At 42.7% G+C, this 18,708-nt stretch overlaps 1 protein-coding gene and 1 long non-coding RNA gene across 9 annotated transcripts in view; one reads left to right on the forward strand and one right to left on the reverse strand.

The window, feature by feature from the left end:
* The window catches only part of NFIA (nuclear factor I A), a 566,515-nt gene that overhangs the window by 188,361 nt on the left and 359,446 nt on the right, over nucleotides 1-18,708 (forward strand). The window contains exon 1 of one of the 7 annotated variants that reach the window (XM_059138248.1): nucleotides 9,662-9,681. The exons of 3 other annotated variants lie outside the window; for them this stretch is intronic. In XM_059138248.1, the coding sequence (XP_058994231.1) occupies nucleotides 9,679-9,681 (3 nt within the window). In that variant the 5' untranslated portion in view covers nucleotides 9,662-9,678. Of the gene's footprint in view, nucleotides 1-9,661; nucleotides 9,682-14,539; nucleotides 14,889-18,708 lie in introns of those variants that run through there. 3 more of the 7 variants (XM_059138250.1, XM_059138249.1, XM_059138247.1) reach the window with 3 other exon arrangements.
* Nucleotides 9,671-14,456, reverse strand: LOC131810371 (uncharacterized). Of its 2 annotated transcripts, none has more exons than XR_009345558.1 (4): nucleotides 13,924-14,456; nucleotides 13,493-13,654; nucleotides 13,066-13,338; nucleotides 9,671-12,700 (listed from the first exon to the last, which is right to left on the reverse strand). It is a non-coding gene; the product is annotated as an uncharacterized LOC131810371 (long non-coding RNA). The 2 variants fall into 2 exon arrangements; XR_009345557.1 differs by having other exon boundaries at nucleotides 9,671-12,703.

Consider the following 18,708-nt stretch of genomic DNA (forward strand, 5'->3'; position numbering starts at 1 on the left):
TTCAAGTGACTTTCAAAGACTACACAGTTAATAGGAGAACTGGGATTAGAACCCAAGATGCCTGATGTTCTCAAAATCAACTCCACAAACGAAACAAGACATTAAAGAATGTGTTCAATTTTTTTCTCCAAAGATAAACTAAGATAGCTATTTTCTCCTAAAAACGTTAAAAATAGAATTACCATATGATTAAGCAATTCCACTTCTGATGTACATACCCCCAAACACTGAAGGCAGGGATCTGAACAGATATTTATATGCCATGTTCCTAGAAGCATTCACAATAGCCAAATGGTGAAAGCAACCCAAGTATCTATCAGTGGATGAATGGAAAAACAAAATATGGTATGTACATACCATGAAATATTTCTCAATCTAAAACAGAAGAAAATTCTGGCACATGCTACGACATGCATGAACCTTGAAGACATTATGTTAAATGAAATAAGCCACGCACAAAAGGGCGCACACTGAATTGTTCCACTTATATAAAGTACCTTGTCAAACTCACAGAGTCAGAAAGTAAAATGATGGCTGCTTGGGGCTGGGGGAGAGAAGAGAAAGGGAAGTTATTATTTAATAGACTTTGAGTTTCAGTTTGGGATGATGAAAAGTTTCTGGAGATGGACACAGATGATGGTTGCACAACAATGTAAATATAGTGAATGGCACTGAACTGTACATTAAAAATGATTAAAATGCAAATGTTACATGCTTTTAATCACAATTTAAAAAAAAAATAAAAGATTACCATTTCCAAAGGGATCTACCAGTATAGTTCCCTATCTCCCTACCCTGACCCACACAGGATTTTTCTTTCATTTCTTTTTATTCTTCTTTTTCTATTTCTTTTCCTCCCCCACCACCTTTTTTTTTTCTTGTAATGTTTTTGGTTGACTTGTAATCTCTTTGTTTTGTTTTGTTTTGTTTTGTTTTACTTTGTTATCCTGTTTCTTAGCCTACCAACTAGGCTTTGAGACAAGCTACCTGCTTGATTTTGCTTATGTGTCCAACACAATAACAATCCCAATTCTATAACTTCCCTTGCTAGAGTTCCCTTTCCTGATCCCATTTTGAGTCACCTTATGAAACAGAGAGGTCAAGAGAGGCTGGAGAGCTAAAGGACATGGGCTGGAAAAGAGAGTCTGAACTCAGTGTCCATGCCAACTGGGTTTTCCCGTTCCCATTTCCTTCCTCTCCATGCTATGTTTTGGGGGTGGGATGTGATCTTAGAAATATTACAATGAGTGTGAAAAACCCCAGCATCAGAGAAGTCAACCTCAACTGGTCCTTTCCTTTCTTTGTTGCTGGTTTTCTGGGTCTAGAGACACTGTGGTCAAACTAGGCACGTATCTAATTTGCCAGGTACTAAGCACTAGTACCATTAGCCCAGGGCACTAAAGATATAGCTGAGGAGTTCCTAAAATAGTAATTTTAGCAATTGCCGTCCTTCCCACTCCCTCTGTCCTTATGCTGGCTGGAATTTCATCCAGGGACTGAGTACTTGTTCAACGCCTCATAGTAAAGATTAGTCCTCTTTATGACAATTCTGGTCTGCTTGTATGTATGCAGTAGTGGTGTATGCAGTAGTGTGGCAGGAGGTTATGGGTTCAGTTTTCTCAGACCTCAGAATGTCTGTGTTGCTTTTGAACAATGCTTCTTAACTCTCAATTTTATAATCATGAATATCATATATTTTATAAATTTTTACCTTTTTTTTTTTTAAGATTTTATTTATTTGACAGAGAGAGAGAGATCAGAAGTAGGCAGAGAGTCAGGCAGAGAGAGAAGGGGAAGCAGGCTCCCCGCTGAGCAGAGAGCCCGATTCGGGGCTTGATCCCAGGACACTGAGATCATGACCCAGCCGAAGGCAGCGGCTTAATCCACTGAGCCACCCAGGCACCCCAAATTTTTACCTTTTCTTTTTAGAATTGGTTACTAGGAAACTCAAAGCCAAATTGCAAGTCAACCCTGAAAAAGTATATAGAATTTCACTGCATGTATTTTGGATACTAATCTGGGTCTTGATTTCACCTTATTTCTATCTTAACAGTATTTTTCTTTCATATATATATATGTGTGTGTGTGTATATATATATATATGACTATATATAACTATATATATATTTAGTTAGTTATATTTATCCTACCTCAATTTGAAGAGGTTTTGGAGTGAAGATTTTGTGTGTGTGCTTATATATGTATGCATTATAGATATGGATGTAGAAATAGATATAGATAAACACACACACAATTTCTACTCTAAAATCTTTTAGGATGCCTCGGTCGCTCAGTAGGTTAAGCGTTTGCCATGATCCCAGGGTCCGGATATCCAGCCCAGTCAGGCTCTTTCCACTCAGCAGGGATCTTGCTTCTCCCTCTCCCTCTACCCCTCCCCCCTCTCATGATCTCTCTTGTTCTCAATCTCTCTCTCTCTCTCTCTCTCAAATAAATAAATAAAATCTTTTTAAAAATAAATAAAAAATTAAAACTTTTGGATAAATACAACTACCTATATTCTTCATTCTGTGCTGTATTAGAAACAATTGGTTGTGGCATAGGCCTTCATGGGAAAGAAACCTACATTTATTAACAGTTTCACATTCATGATTTCATTGAATCCTATCAAAACCCCAGAAGTGGAGCTGATGATATTTACATTTTACTGAGAAGGAAACTAGAGGAAGCAATGGAACTGCCCAAGACTACAGACAGCAGAGAATAGAGAAATAGTTCAGCTCACATTTCTTTACACCAAGTTACAGTTCTAGACCATTGCTCTTATCCCCAATCTCCCTCATTTCTTCTGAAAATTACTGTTTAACTGTCTGAACATGTTTGGGTCCATCTTTCAGGAACCAGTTTGGATTTTATAGCCATCCCTTTGGTTTTTTCTCCTCTCAGCTTCACAATTTCTTTACTTGCCCAGGCCTTTTTTCAACTTTGGTACCAGAGAGTGTTACTCCCTCTTTTCCATTCCTCCAAAACACCCTCTGCGTAATGGAATGAGACTAGTTCTGGACTAGGGATTCATTCTTTACCAGCCGTGTGGTCATGAGCTTGTGACTTCACTTTGCTGGTTTCAGTTTTGTATCTGTAAAATATGGTGGTTGGAGACTTCTGAGCTCCCTTTTAGCTTTCCTTCTGTAAATTGAAAACCCATACCTTACACCCCTGGCTTCAGTCCAGATACAGGCATCCTCTCTCTGACTATCATAGCAGCTCAGTTGCATGACATCATCTGTGGTCTTCAGGCACCTCTGCAGCGGATTGTGGGGTGTGTCCAAGATAAGAAGGATGGATCTGTGGGGTCGAGGAAACAGGGAGCTGTCATTCAGTGGGTATAAAGTTTCAGCGAGGCCAGATGAATAAGTTCTAGTGATATGCTCTAGGAGCAAAATGCTTATAGTAAATAATACAGTGTTGAGACAGTAGACTTAAATATTCTTACCTCCAAAATGGTGGTGGCAGGGGCAAGGAAACTCTAGGAGGTGGTGGATATATCTTTTGTCTTGATTGTGGTTATGGTACTATAACCACTATAGTTGCTTGTGTATGTCCCAACTTATCAAATTGTATATATTAAATATGTGCAGTGTTTTGTTTATCCATTGTTCCTCAATAAAGCTGTTGAAAAGAAATGGGCCCATTTGTTTACCTTTGATTATGATAAGAGCCAGCTAAACATTAAAATGGTGCCTAAAAATTTTTGAAGCCAGACATAGCCAGAGCTTTGGGGAGGAATGTGAAATGAGTTGAATTCTAGTCAACCACTCACTAAGTGAATGATGAGTAGACTCCCTATAGTTTCTGAGTCTTAGTTTCCTCATTTGTGTTGTGAGAAAGACAGTGCCTGACTCACCTATCCAGAAGAAGGGTTAACAGTGATAACATGTGTGGAAGGTCTGTAGGAAGGAAGCTCTACGTCCTACTACTTATACTTAAAGTTTCCCTTTGGTGATAATGCCATGCCTTGCATCAGCCATGCTCCTGAGTCTGTGTTAGACAAGAGTGCAAGGCAGGAAAAGGTAAGCATTTGTTCATCTCTCCATTCACCAATTAATTTACCAAACATCTATTGAGAGTTATAGAAGTTGGCTTGTAAGGACACAAGGGTGAATAAAGGCATTGCACTTTCATGGAGCTCATAGTCTAGCAGACAAACACACAAAGAAATAACTGCCCTCTATGTGAAGATAACTGTCCTAGAGATGAGTATAAGCAGTTAAAGGACACCCAGGAGGGATTGGCCAATTCGGCCTGGGGGAGTTGGGAGCATTAAACTGGTTCTTGGGGGAAAAAAAAAAAGAAGAGAAAGAAAGAAAAGAAATAAAGGATGGAACAGGGAGAAAACATGAGGGGCTTTTGGGCAGAAAAAAAAAAATCCACAAACCAAGAAAGAGAGGGATGAACATGCATGCTGTGTTCATAAAGTAGTGAAAATAGAAAAGTGACTTATGGGGCGCCTGGGTGACTCAGTGGGTTAAAGCCTCTGCCTTCACAAACCAAGAAAGAGAGGGATGAACATGCATGCTGTGTTCATAAAGTAGTGAAAATAGAAAAGTGACTTATGGGGCGCCTGGGTGACTCAGTGGGTTAAAGCCTCTGCCTTCGGCTCAGGTCATGATCCCAGGGTCCTGGGATCGAGCCCCGCATGCACTCTCTGCTCAGCAGGAAGCCTGCTTCCTCCTCTCTCTCTCTCTCTCTGCCTGCCTCTCTGCCTACTTGTGATCTCTGTCTGTCAAATAAATAAATAAAATCTTAAAAAAAAAAAGAAAAGAAAAGAAAAGTGACTCATTTAGTGTGTCTGGGGTAAGGGGTAGTAAAGAGAGATTAGGCAGGAGGAAAGACTAGAAAAGGAAGCTGATAAGAAAATCAATAGGAGAAATGGGTAAACTGATTTTTTTTTTTGTTTTTTTTTAGTTTAAATGAATTGGATTTTTAAAAATTAAAAAATAAAAACCCCAGACCTAGATGTATTTTCTATTAAGCTGGGGAAAAGCCATAAGCTTTCAGAGAGGAAATGATCCAAAGGTACCATAAAATTGTTTTATAATCTTGATGATGATGATGGTGATGATGATGATGGTGGTGGTGGTGGTGGTGATTATAGACAAGGCTGAGCTGCTGAATTACAGATCTCAAAACACAGTGGCTTAAGGATGCCTGGGTGGTTCAGTCACTTAGTGTCAGCCTTTGGCTCAGGTCAGAATCCCAGGGTCCTGCAATCAAGTCCCACATCAAGCTCCTTGCTCAGCTGGGATCCTGCTTCTCCCTCTGTCTGTCACTCCCCCTGCTTGTGCTTTCTCTCTGACAAATAAATAAATAAAATCTTTAAAAACAAAATTAAAAACAAAACAAAACAAAACAAAAACAAACAAACAACAACAACAACAACAAAAACCAACCATAGTGGCTTAAATATGATCTAGGCTACAGAAGCAGCTCTGCTCCATCAGGTCACTCAGGAGCCCAGGTTCCCTCCACCTTGCTGCTCCCTTGTCTCCCAAGTCATTGTCCCTGGTCTTTGTAATTGAAGTTCAATCTCTAACATGACCTCACTGCAGCCTTTGGAAAGGCCACAAGTTTAGGACAAATTTATTTTAAGCAAATGACATGGAACGTTGACTCAATAATTCTCTCTATTCTATTGTGATCTTAATCATGTGTCATGCCTGTATGCAAGGACACTTAGGAGCTATGGGCTCTAAACTGTTCATTTATGCATCCAAGAATAGAGAAAGACAGATTTGGGGGGACAATAGTCTGCTGAAACTTGCTGATTAGGGAGCCTCATCAATTCCTAAATTTACATTTGCTTCGAGTATTTATCATTTATATTGTCATGTCTGTCCTCTAAATGCCAGTGTTGATTACTTAGCCTAAAAAGTGCCTTGGATGATCTAGGATTTACCCAGTCAAATCAAGAAAATGTGAAATGTATCCCTGTGGTCAACATTCAACGTAGTTCACAAATTAAAAAATACATTATTAGAGAAATACTGCAATTTCGAATCATGTTGCTAAATCTGTAAGACTCTGATGTTGTAGTCTCCACATCAATGCCCTGCAAGAGGATTAAGTTTTTATTTGGGTCAACAAAGTAGAATTCCTGGAAGAGCCTACTATTTTCAAGGCATAAAGCCAGCCTACGTGGAAACATGAGGCTCTCAATGGGGTTGGCAATCCAAAGTCACCCTATTGGATGTGCAACTGATTTTCCATGGCATGGTGGGGCTGATGTTCCTGGAATGCAAATTCACAGGATGAGAAAAGCCAATATAAATACTCAATCCATGTGTGCTATTGTTACTGTTATGGGAATTATTTGAAAATTATTTAACATTGGTAGGTTTGAGGATATAGAAGTGAGGTAAGGAAACATCTTTCATTAATAGTTCTTATTTCCTATCTTGTGGGTAATTGGACTTGAGATAGACTGGAAAAACTGCACTCCTAAATTGTCCTGTTAACTGAAGCCTCTAAAAGCTAGTATTAATGGTGGGTCTCTCTTGCTTTTTCTCCTTTCCCCCACCCTTTGCTCTTCCCTCTTCTTCTCTGTCTTGCTCATTCATTCCTGCTGTGCACAGTTCAGGATTTCAACTTCTTCCACCTCTAATTGGTCTCTTTGTCTCCTTGGCTGGAATGATTTTTCTAATCTGCAAAGTTTACTTTGTGTATCTTTTATTTAAATACCTTTGATGTCTCCCCAGTCCATCAAGTGAAAGTTTAAACACCTCACAAGGTTTCCCACTATCTTGCCTCAGCCTGATTTTCTTACTACATCTCTAGTTACTGTGATACAAGCTAATACTAGCTAGAGCAACTAGCCACAGTTGAATATATCCCCATTCTCTGGCCCAGTGCATATGCTGACATCACCATGCTATCCTGGGCAAGAATGCCTTGCCTCTCCTTTGTCCACCTGACAAATGCATACTTCCGGCTGAATGCAATGTCATTTTCTCCTTCTTAGCCTTCTTTGACTCTCCCTCTCTATACACCCAGGCAAAATCAGTTATTCCTTCATCTCTATTTCTATTGCCCTTTATGTATATCAAACACAGCAGTTATCACATTACATTATTATCTATTTTGGGATCTTGTCTCTTCAATGGGACTGAAACCTTTTTGAAGGCAGGGACAGCATCTTCTTCTCTGTGTCTTAGCACATTCAATGTGCCTGTGGGATGGTCCATATTAAACAGAAACAGTGTTTCTACTATAGGTATGATATACTGAGCACACCTAATGTACCAGGTAAATTACATGTTGTCTGAATATCTCCCATTTTCCATAGGAGGAATCTAAATCTTACAGAGGTCAAATAATTTGTCTGAAGTCACATAGTAGGACCAACATTAATACCTAAGTTGGACTCCAAAGCCTATACTATGTTGCTGTTGACTAGATGGAGATATAAAAGGTCACTTTGGAAATGGTGTTAACCTACCACATTAAACTGAGTTAATGAATGACAGACAGGGACACAAAACTCACTGTTACCACCTACAAAAGCCTGATTTGCTTAGCATTGGAGATTATTCAGTATGGCATCTACAGAGCAATGCAGCAAACCTTGGTACCTCTTGTGCATTTGAAAGGCTCTTGGCTCTTGACAAAACAATCCTCCATTCTCACAATAGGTTGATGTCCTATTTTACAGGTGTAAACCATCTCAAGGTCACACAGCCTGGCACCAGTTGAACAAGCCTAGAAGTTTTTTGAGTTCCTTAAAAACATTTTTTTTTCTTTTTACTTAAGCTACTATATCCCATTAAGTGTAGTACTTCTAGAGTGAAAGCAGTATGCCAAGCTGAAATGCATCCTTAGGAGAGGGGGCCAGGATTAAATGCCACAGACTTTCTAGAGCAAGACAGTATCTGAATCTGTAAGAGGCAGACGAGGACAGCAAAGCTTGTCTGCCACCACCGGTGGCCACAGAACCATACCTTTCAGTAATGCTGCATCAGTTAGCTTGTCGTAAAGTGCAAGCCTAAAGCCAAAAATGCGGTTCAAAACAAAATAGGAGGTTTCTCTAACCTCTAATTTAACTGTGCGAGGTCCTGTTATTAATTAATAGGTACCTTCACCAAGGACAGTTGAGAAAATCAGACAACCACCAGGTTGCTTCCTATTCCTCTTGACTTCTTATTGGATAATTGTTATCAAGTGAGCTAAGCACACATTTTCCTGTAACTCAGTTATTCAGCAAAACGTCTAAAGCTACTTAACTGACGCAAAGCAAACAAACGCAAGAGCCCTGGTGTGATGCTTTCCATTTAAAGGGACACTCCCTTCCTTTAGAGCCGTCTTCCCGCACCACCACTGCACCAAGGGATAGTCTGTTGTTTAAAACAAACACATCAAAGATTGACATTGAAATGGTCTTAAAGAGCCCGGGTTAAGGAAACAAGATGAATCTGTTAGATGAGGTGCTTAATGTTCCAATAGTTACATTAACAGCCTCCCTCCTCCCCATTTCAAACGTCTGAACACAACCCTTCTCTTGGGGCGATGGGAGGTGAAGGGGGGCGTCAAACTTTGCGAATCCTGGTTTTGTAAGGATATTGACATAGTAGATGCTTGGCAATTAAGGTAGAATTTCACTGCATCTCCTGCTTTAAAGGAACAACTTTATTCTTGACGGAGCCCACCTAACAATTTTACGGCCAGTCATCTGCAGTGAGCAGAACCAGTCTTTTCCTTTCAGAATCTGGAGTAGAAGCTTTATTTCACTGCAAGTTCTCTGTGACATTTTGCACTCTCGTGATTTAATGCACCAAAGAGGATCTTTAACTCTTGGTCTACACCAGTGCAAATAAAGGTTAAATCTCTCACTAACCATCATGAACTAGCCTAATAACTCACGAGAGGCTATGGAAAAAGAAACCGAGAAAGCAGGTGTTCAGACTTGATTAAAACGTGCAAAACCCGCACAACCGCAGGCAAATGTACTTTATCCTCACATATCCCCTAGTACCCGCGGCGAGGTCCGCAAGCGGGGGAACTTCTACCGCGCCAAAAAATACGATCCTGCGAGCAGGGCCTAGTAACACAGGGGCTTTTCTTCCGAACGGTGTCCCGACCGGAGCTTGCGCTGAATGCCGGGGCTCCTATTGGCCACGCACCGTGGGGGAGGAGGAGACTGGCGGGGAGAGAGACGAGAGGAGGGGAGAAGGGGGCAAGGCCTTTTCCCTGCCCCCTCCTGGCCCCCTCCGCCGGCAGCCGCCCGGCGCCTCGTGCGCGGTTACTATGCAAATTGCACCGATTGCGGAAATAAACAAGGGGGTAGGGAGAGGAGAGAGGGACTGCGAATCGATTGCAACTTCTGCAAAGTCTCGTACAATCCAAAGCACACAAGACAAAACCAGAGAGAATCTGAGAACCAGCCAGCCCGGGTTGGATTGCTATCAAAAGAGGAGAGAGACAGTGAGAGAGGCAGAGAGAGCGCATTGCTATTGCAAAAGCCTTCTGATTTGGAGTTAAAAAAAAAAAAAAAAATCTCCAAGAAGCCTGCAATTGGCCAACAGCTTTAAAAAAAATCTCTTCCGGGTTTTCAACGGTTCCAAGTTTATTTAGATTTTTTTTTTTTTTTAATGCATAAAAAGGGGGACAACAAATGAAGCAATTCGTCTGAACATTTTAAAGTTTCTCACGTACTCTTTTTACATTGCAATGGTACGTGGTACATCTTAAACTTTCTATTTTGCGTTTATAAGATGTGTGTTTTATAAACAACAATAATGGCAGAATGATTTTGTTTAATGGCTAAGACTTTAAAATTTCTCTGGCTTGCATATGCGTTTTAGTGATTGCTGGGTGAATGTCTATTGTGATGGTTTTGTTTTAAAGACGTAGCTTTGTGGATGGCTTTTTTCTTTCTTTCTTTTTTCTTTTTTGCTATGTGCATCAAAGACCGGGTTTCCTTTTTTTTTTTTTTTTTTTAAACCCCGAGATTTGAAAAAATTGCTGAGCTTGACAGATTTTTTTCCTCCTAGCGCTTGCTCGATTCCAGAAGGGGGGGAAAAATCCTGTACGTGCTCTGTTCTGTAAAAAGACGTCTGGCCTCAGCAGTCAACCTAACTCGAAAAGAAATGTCTGGACCCGGAGAATAATTGACGATTCGATCCTCTAATCAATGGGACAACATGGGAGATTGACAAAAGCCTTATCCAATCATGAGGAGGCTTGGGTGTACAATGGTTCTCAGTAGCCAGAGGGGGCGGGGCAGAAAAGATCTGAAGTTCTCTGCGGCTCTGAAGGGGATGGTGTGGTTCAAGCTGTCAAAGCTACAAGCTCTTCCGGATTTAGCAAGCACAATAGGAAAGAGTTTTTGAGTTTAAGAAAAAAAAAAAAAAACACGGGAATTTTTGCATAAAGTGTAATGCCTCCTTAACTGGCTTTCAGAAAAAGTTAGAAAAATTCTTCTAGAGAAAAATTAACTTTGCATTATTATTTTTAAATTCGGGGAAGCTGTTGACTGTTGTGGAAGGGGAGGGTCAACTTTTAAAAATGCGTGGCTTAAAAACTTGCCTGAGCTACAGGATGGTATTGAGCTCTGGGAAGTAACATTGAATACGCAGCATTGCAGAACTTCCCTGGTTATCTTAGAAGCTTTGACTTTTCAAGTACTTGGAAGGAATAGGAAAGCCTCTCTTCTTCTAAACAACAGTTTTAAGAGAGAGAATGTTTCACAGGTGGACTGACAGCTGTTTTATACATTTGAAAGGAAGAGGGGGAGAGAGAGTGTGTGTTTTCTCCACTTTCCTTGAATTCTGCTGTTTAAATATATGGTCAGTAGCAAATAGGATATTAAAACTGGCCAAGTTCACATTTGTTCTTGTTACCACAACAACCCCTGTGGAGGGTGTGTGTGGAAGATTGCTGACTTGCTAACTCTTAGTTGGAGGCTGGCCTCTTGGACAAGTCTTTGATACCAATCCAGTGGAAACCAACTGCAGTAGCTTGTCTTGGAGACAGTAACTGGCAGCCTCTGACTAAAGTACATCCATCTCTTCCTTCCCTCTGAGCATTGTAGACACCTAATTCTGTTGGGAAGTGAATAGAAAATAGTATGGGCTCTTTCTCATCTTTGGATTAAATTCCTATCGAGCTATTTCCCAAGGCTTTCGGCCTTCTAATCAAATCTGGTTTGGAAATTTGACGTTAAAATCCACTTGGATGCTCAGTTCAGCAACATTATTCAATTTCGTATTATATGCATCTAAGAAAAATCTGCACACAAGTGACCAGCAGGTCAAAAAACTAGAGAAAAATATTGGAAAATGCTAGTGATAAAGTTAGTCCTGGTAAGAACTACAGAGTTAATGGCATTGTCACTTATGAACCCCAATTTTATCTTTACTGTTTGGGGCATTAAAATCTAAATCATATTAAGATCTTCCTATCAAGTAACCTCCAAAATGAGAAGTATTTGAGCTATACATATAAGTGAAACCTTATTGACGTAATTTATATATCTAAGAGGATTTCACTAAAGCTGGCAAGGTAACATTTCTGCAAATAAAACACAGTAAATGCAAGGCTGGGCTCTGTGCCAGGAAGAATATGGATAGCAGAGAGCATGACAGGAGGCTCCTTTGCGCAAAGACAATCCCATTTCAAGGCAGCCTCCTAGCACTTGCAAAATAAATGATTGGAGCGGTTATTTCCAATAAGGGGTTTATCCTTCCTAACAATGGGTCATTTATATGATTGCGGTAAACTAGCTTTTGTACTTCACCTGTTTCCTACAACTGTTCTCTCTACGGTCCTTTCTTCCTTCTCTCCTCCTTCCACCCCTGCCCTCGCTCAAGTGTCTTGGTATCTTTGTGAACTCTGGACAAGGATTTACTTTTGCAACTTGGGAAGAGGGGAAAGAGTTGGAAATGTTTTTTACCCCCAGACTGCCCTTTGAGGAACATCTGTTTCTTTGTGTGTGTGTTTAAATTTATGCCTGTTGGAGAGAAAGTTACCAGAAGCCTTTCTGTAACTGTAACTCTTCTACTGTATTTTTCTCAGTCTAGTTTCCAAAGGCTGTAGTTGGAACTGTGCTTTGTAGTGTTTCCCCCGCCTCCCCCCCCCCCCCGCGGGGGAGGGAGCGGGAGCTGGCGGAGATAGGAGAGAAAGCAGGAGCGGATGTGAAGGGCTTTGGTGCTGAACTTGGATCCAGCCCTTGCCTAGAGGGCGCAAACAATCGTCCCATATCCAAAAGTCTTACGAAGGGCGCCAAAAGTTACTTAAGATAATATTGCTAACCGCAGAAAGCTGGAAATCGCGGGCACATTCACTGCTGCAACAAAAGAAGTTTTTAAACTAGAAATATCAGCATTAAATTACTTTCCCCTATTTTTAAAAACCAGGGCGATGTGCCAGTCTTTTTAAAAAAATTCCTTTTCTCTTTCTTGAGATTCAGTTAAAAGTAAGAATCTTTCTTGTTTTGGAAAGAGGCAGATGTGAAGTCTATCTTTTAATACAGAAAAAAAAAAAAGATTTTAATCTGCTCTGGAAGAGAGCTTCCCAAGAACACACACGGAACAATAACTTCTCACTGTGCCTCAGTTACATGTTGGGACCGTCCGCCAGAAACTTCTATCGAGGAAACTTGGAGCGAGTTGAAGTTATAGATCCCAGCAAAGGTTTTGTGGCCAGGGAGGTTGTCTCTGTAACTCAGCTTAGCTTTTAGGACGTTTCTCTTCTACTGAAATTAAAGAGGAACCAAGGGAAAGCAGTTGTTTAGTTGGGGGAAAATGGGACTCTCTCATTAAAGATTTAAGTCATTATCTCCCCTCGTCCCTTAATAAATAATTTCAGAGACTTCCAAGGATATTTAGGAGCAGAGTATGTGAACATGGGTCTTGAGCATTCAGAAATTCTTTTAGCCATGAAGTAACTGGAGAAGAAGCATCAAATGATTTTAGACAAATGCAGAATACTTCAGAGGACTGTATTTTGCTTTCTCCAGTAACATATTTCTTGCTCCTTACTTAAAAAAGGGGAGGGCGTGCGGTGGGGGAGCATAGTCTGGATGAGAGTGACCTTAGCCTGTCACCTCACACTCACCTGCAGAGTGGGCATTCCTACAGGAGTTTCCTCTCTTCAGAGGCTCCCTGGCTATGTAACCTCTCCCAAAAGGTGCAGATTCTCCTGTCTGTATGCCAGTGCCTTTCACCCTGATTGTTCCTTTTGGAATTTTGAGGATTCTCAGATGCAGCAGGCTTGCAAACTAGAGTGAGGAAGATGAGGAGGAGGGGATGGGATGGGGATCAGAAGGAAGAAGGGGTTTTTTGGTTTGTTTGGCTTCTTTCTTTCTTTCTTTCCATCAGGGAGGAAAGCCTGGAGAAAAAAATATGAGGTTAAAAAAACTGGAAAAGCAGGCTTATTGGCAACTTGCCAAACCCTAAAAACCACCCCTTTTTTCTGCCAAAACAATACTTTACCAAACCTAAAATAATTGCAGGAAGCTCTTTTCCATTTTAAGAACGATTACCTGGGGGAGGATAAAAGAGGGGATTCTTAAAAGGCACCCTTCCAGAGGTGTCCCAGGAACTGGGACGGTAATGATAGCCTGTGTCCAGTTTTGGGCACGCGTTTGTGGACCAGAATATCTCCCTTCCCTTAGGGGACATCCCTTTCACATTTTTTGTTTCTCCTAAAAAGAAAAAAGATGTCACAGTTAAACCATTGTTGTTTCTGAACGTGATAGAACTTTTTCTATGGCGTCTGTGTTCAGACCCACTAGTTTCACAGTCCTGGGAGGGAGAACGCTCATTAATCTCCGCCTCCTTTTCTCCAGACAACCCCCCCCTCACCCCCCAAATCCGGTGACTCTTCTGTGTGAAATTATTCCCCACCACCCCCGCTTCTGAATGCCATAGGACTGAAGCTGCACAAAGTTTGCAGGATTTTGTGCATAATTACCTCTACCGACGATCTATTCCCACAGAAAGCTCCGTTGGAGAGATTACAATGCTTTGAGCCGTACCGCATTTCAGAGGGGGGAAAAAAAGTTACCTAGGAGGTCTGATTTTTTAAAAAATTTGCATACATGCAAATTTGCACCCCGGCCTTCTCCTCGGTTTTCTCCGTGCCCCACACAGTGAACCGGGAGCGCAGGGCAACCTGGCAAAGTTGCCCAAGTCCTCCACCGAGGTCCGCGAAGGTCTGCGGCGGGGCTTGGGGGATGGGGATGAGGAAAAGTAGTTTTGTTTGCTTAAGCACATCCTGTGGCAGCCTATAGCTGCCCGGGAGTACAGACTGTAACTGCTCCTCATTGCGTTACCCAGTACTGCGCTGAGCGGGGAAGCGGGGGCGGGGGGGGCAGAGGGAGCGAGAGAGCCTGCGAGCGAGGGAGCGAGAGAGGGAGCGAGCGAGCGAGCGCGAGCGGCCGCGGAGGCTCGGGACCCGGCTGGCCGCGCGGCGCCGCAGCCGCCCCCTCCCCCACGCACCCCCCCCCCCCGGCGGCGGCGCGAGCGGGCGGCGGCTGTGCGGTGCGGTGCAGAGCGGAGGCGGAGGCGGGCGCGCGGGCAGCTCGCGGGCACCCGGCCGGGCGGGCGCGGGAGCGGGAAAGGGTGCGCTATGCCTTTAACGCCCGCGTACAGTAGACATGTATAGTGGAGTGTAGGGAAACTCTAGGCGGGGTTAAAGTTCAGCTCATGGAGCGGCAATCGCGCTGGCTGGCTGGCTGCAGTTGAGCCGAGTTGGAAATGTGAACGCAAGAAGCAGGCTTGATTTTTTTTCTCCCCCCTTCTCTCTCTCTCTCTCTTCCTCTCTCCCTCTTTCTCCTTTCTCACCCGCACTCACGCACACCTCCAAACCGCACACCCAGACGCACACGCACACCCCACCGCCCGGCAGTTATGTATTCTCCGCTCTGTCTCACCCAGGTAAGCAGCTGTTTGGATGCGGCGCGGTTGGGGGGGGGGGGACCCGGGGTTGCGGGGGTAGACCTGGGGCTGGGCGCGGGGTACGGGGGACAGTCGCGCCGGCCGGGCCCGGGGCATGTGTCTTGGTGTGTGCCCGTGTCTGCGCGTGTTTCGGCGTGTGTGTGCGCGTGTGCTCGTGGGGGGGGGGGGGATATAGCTTTAAGAAAGTAACTTTGTTTCCATGCGGGTGCATTCCTCTTGCACGGCCATTTGTGTGGGCACATGGCTAATGGCGCCCTCTTATTAATGCGTTAATTAATATCGGGGCGACTGACTGCGGAACGGCGGTGTTTTTGGACGCCCCGCACGTGTTTCGGCGGGGTTGCAGCCCATGACGCGCTGAAATCTGGACTCAGCGTTTCTGCAGCCGGCAGGCCGGTTTCTGTAGTTCCGCCGCTCCCGGGGAGGGGGCCGCCGACGGAGCCCACCGCACACCCCGCACGCTCGGGGCAGCTGAAAGCCCCGAGTGCGGGAGAAGTCATGACCCTGCGCCCACGGCCCGCGCGCGGAGCCCGCGCCGCGGCAGCCTCCCTAAACTCTTACTTTGTTTATTGTTTGTCAGCCTTTGGGGTCCGGCCGCGGGAGGGACGCGGGCCGGCGTCCCGGGCCCGGCCGGGACAGCGCCCCTCCGACGCGGGCGGGCGGCGGCGAGCCGGCCCCCGGGCTCGGCGGAGCGGGGCTGCGTGGAAGCGCGTCCCCCAGCGCCGGCCGGGTGGAGCCTGCGTCCTCGCCGCTCAACGCCCGCTAGCTTTCCCGAGTGAAAGTTTCGCTGTCGGGACGACCCCACGCTGCGCAGGGCGGCGAGCGCCGGAGGCCGAGGGCCGCGCGGGCCGGGGAGCGCCGGGCGGAGTTGGGCTCCCGGCCGCGAGCCCGAGCAGCAACCCCGGGCCGGACGCCGCTCCCCCCGCCGCCTCCCGCCACCGCCGCCGCGGGACTCGGGCAGCTCCGCGCACAGGACGGGGGCAACTTTTCCCCTCCGACTCTGCTCAGAGCGTGGGTCTCTCTCGCCCCCCCACCCCCGCCCCTCCTTCCCATGCCCTCCCTTTCCATCCCTCTCTTGTCTGCACCACCCCTAGGTAAAATATTGCTACTTCACGGCTCCAAATCTGGTCCCTTTTGAATATATTATTTATTTTCTTTGACTAAAAGGCATGTAGTCAAAGTGATTTTGCGCTGAAGAAAATTTTTGGAAAAAAGTGTGAGCTTTCATACTGTTTTGGTACATTGCGATCTGACCATTAATCACCTACATGAAGTTGTATGCTTCAAGTAAAATGTTTATTTACCACTCCCTTAAAAAACCTGCTACCACTTACTGCTTTCATTTAGCAGGAGATAACGGTTTAACTGGAATACTTTATGGAAGGTTAGAAAGTATCAATAATTTTTTCCTTTTCCTCTCTAGATTCTGGATTTATTTCTCACATGACAGCCTTATTGCAATATCTAACAGGAATAATACTCGTTATTTGATCTCAGAAGACTCTTAAATGCATCTTTTATGTAGCAATGGTCTGTTTGGGATTTAGGCCTAGCATTAGTAATGGATAGCAGTTGCTTTTAGTTACTGTAAAAGTTTTTTATTTTTTCCCTAACAAACTTCCAAAGTTCCTATTTTAGTAACTTGTGGAAGTATGGAATGAAACTTTTCCAACCACTTCTGGCAAGGTTCACAATTGCATATGGATAAGATGCAAAGTATAAGAGAATTTGAATGAGTTATGACTACAGTGGAAATGCTGAGATTCAAAGGCTGAAGTTCTTGCTGGCAGAAGTTTGCAACATAGAGAACTTGTAGACAATACCAGGGTGCTGCAATGGTGGGGCATGACCTTAGCAGACACATGAGTGTCTTCTCAAGTAAGCTCTGCAGAGAAAAATTTATATTTTGTGTTGGTGCATATATGAGGATACCTGTGTATCCAAGCAGGCCCAGGACATAGTCAGGTACCTGAAAAAGCCGGATTCTCTTGGTTCACAAGCTATTATCACATTAAGAAAGTTTGTTTTTTTTTTTTAAACATTTTTGGCAGTGTGATTGATACATTCACTAGGCCTTCTTCTGGAAACACCAGTAAAAGAAACACTTAGTGTAACAGTTGGTGAAGAAATTGTACTTTAAATAGTGAATGAGAGCCACGTATTTTGGGTTCTTCTTTTAAAAATTGATTAACAATTTTATTTAACTTGCTGGAATACTTATAAAGTTGTAGAGCCAGTTTTAGAAAGAAAACTTGGGTAGTTTATTGGTCATTGAAGAAAGTCCAGTAAGCACAGTGACAGAAATATGCTAAATGAAAGAATAAACTCCATCTACGTGTATGCAATTTTTAAAACTTGATCAAGAAAATGTCAGGCGTCTTCTTTTTGTCCATACAAGTGTATCATAACCAAATTGTTTACCTGGCCATAGAATGATAACCCGGTAGAAATTTATAGGTGAACCTTTAAAAGTAGTTCCAGCAATATCAACGTTCAGTGGTTCTTAAACTTGGCTTACTTACAAACAGATCAACATTTAAGGTGCTGATTCAAATTCATACTGCTTTTGAAACAGGTTTTCAGGTTTGTTTTCATTGATGATCTATAACTTTCTCACTGAGTGCACGTGTAGAATATTCTTTATTATTTCCTGAATATTTTGAAATAGTACGTAGCTTATGGCAGTATGTGCAGCAACATGATTTATAGGGGCTTACTTTTTTAAAAAATTAATTTATGCTGGGCCTCGACATTTCCTGCAAGTTAATGATTTTCTTTACTTTTGATGATCTGGACTACTTCTAATTGTGAGTTGAGAAAGATGACTAGCTCTTTAATAGTACATGTGAGTAAAGTTATACAAAATGTTGTGCACTTTTATTGACACGTTCTTGAAACCTTTGGGGAGTAATAAGTTGTAAATACTTTTGATGCACAATTGGGGACTTAGATTATTCTTAATGATTAGTTGACATGGTTGTCCTCATTTGAGGGTTTTTATGTTTTTATGATGAGATATATAGGCATTTGGTTGGCAGGTAAACAAAATGAACAGGAATGAACGCGGTTCGCAGTTCTGTGAGAAGCATACTAGGAGTCTCTTCAGACACTTAAATGCCATATTAGAATGTCTTTTTTAGGCAAGGCTTATTCTTATTAATGAAGCTTTTGAATAAGATACCATTTTAACATAAATGTGAATTGTTTGGAACTTAGTTGTTCTTTGCTTTATAAAACAGGCCTGAGATTTTAAGATGAAATCTTCCTTTTGGTGAAAGCTCACTTTGTAGTTAAGGCAGACTCCAGGAGTTCTTAACATAATACCACAGAGCCTTGGTCCCTAGCATGTTCTGTGTATATAAGAAAATAAGTCAATGTGAAGGACTGTTTCAAACCTTAATTTTATGTATTTTAGAACATTTCAAGGATGAGCTCAGAATTTAGTAATGTTGAAATGCTTTGCGGTTTGGCGTATACCTTATTAGATAAACTGTGACTTGAAAACACCTCCCTCCCCACCACCATTTCTCTCTTTTAAAGTATGGCAATAAGAAAGATTCTTAAACATCAGAAATTTAAAATGTTTATGGTAAAAAATAATATAATTCTTGTATTTTTTTCTGCTCCCTCTCCACTTGAAGAATGCACACATGTTAGAAAAGCTACTTCTCTTTTGGATTTTTATTGAAAAAGAGCAGTTTTCAAAGCTAAATTTGAAATGCAGAGCCTGAAATTTGTTCAGAGAGGAAAAAGATAAATGTCAATTATTGAAGTGATTTATTATATATTACATTAATAT

The sequence above is a fragment of the Mustela lutreola genome, chromosome 10 (genome assembly GCF_030435805.1).
Source record: "Mustela lutreola isolate mMusLut2 chromosome 10, mMusLut2.pri, whole genome shotgun sequence".
NCBI lineage: Eukaryota > Metazoa > Chordata > Mammalia > Carnivora > Mustelidae > Mustela > Mustela lutreola.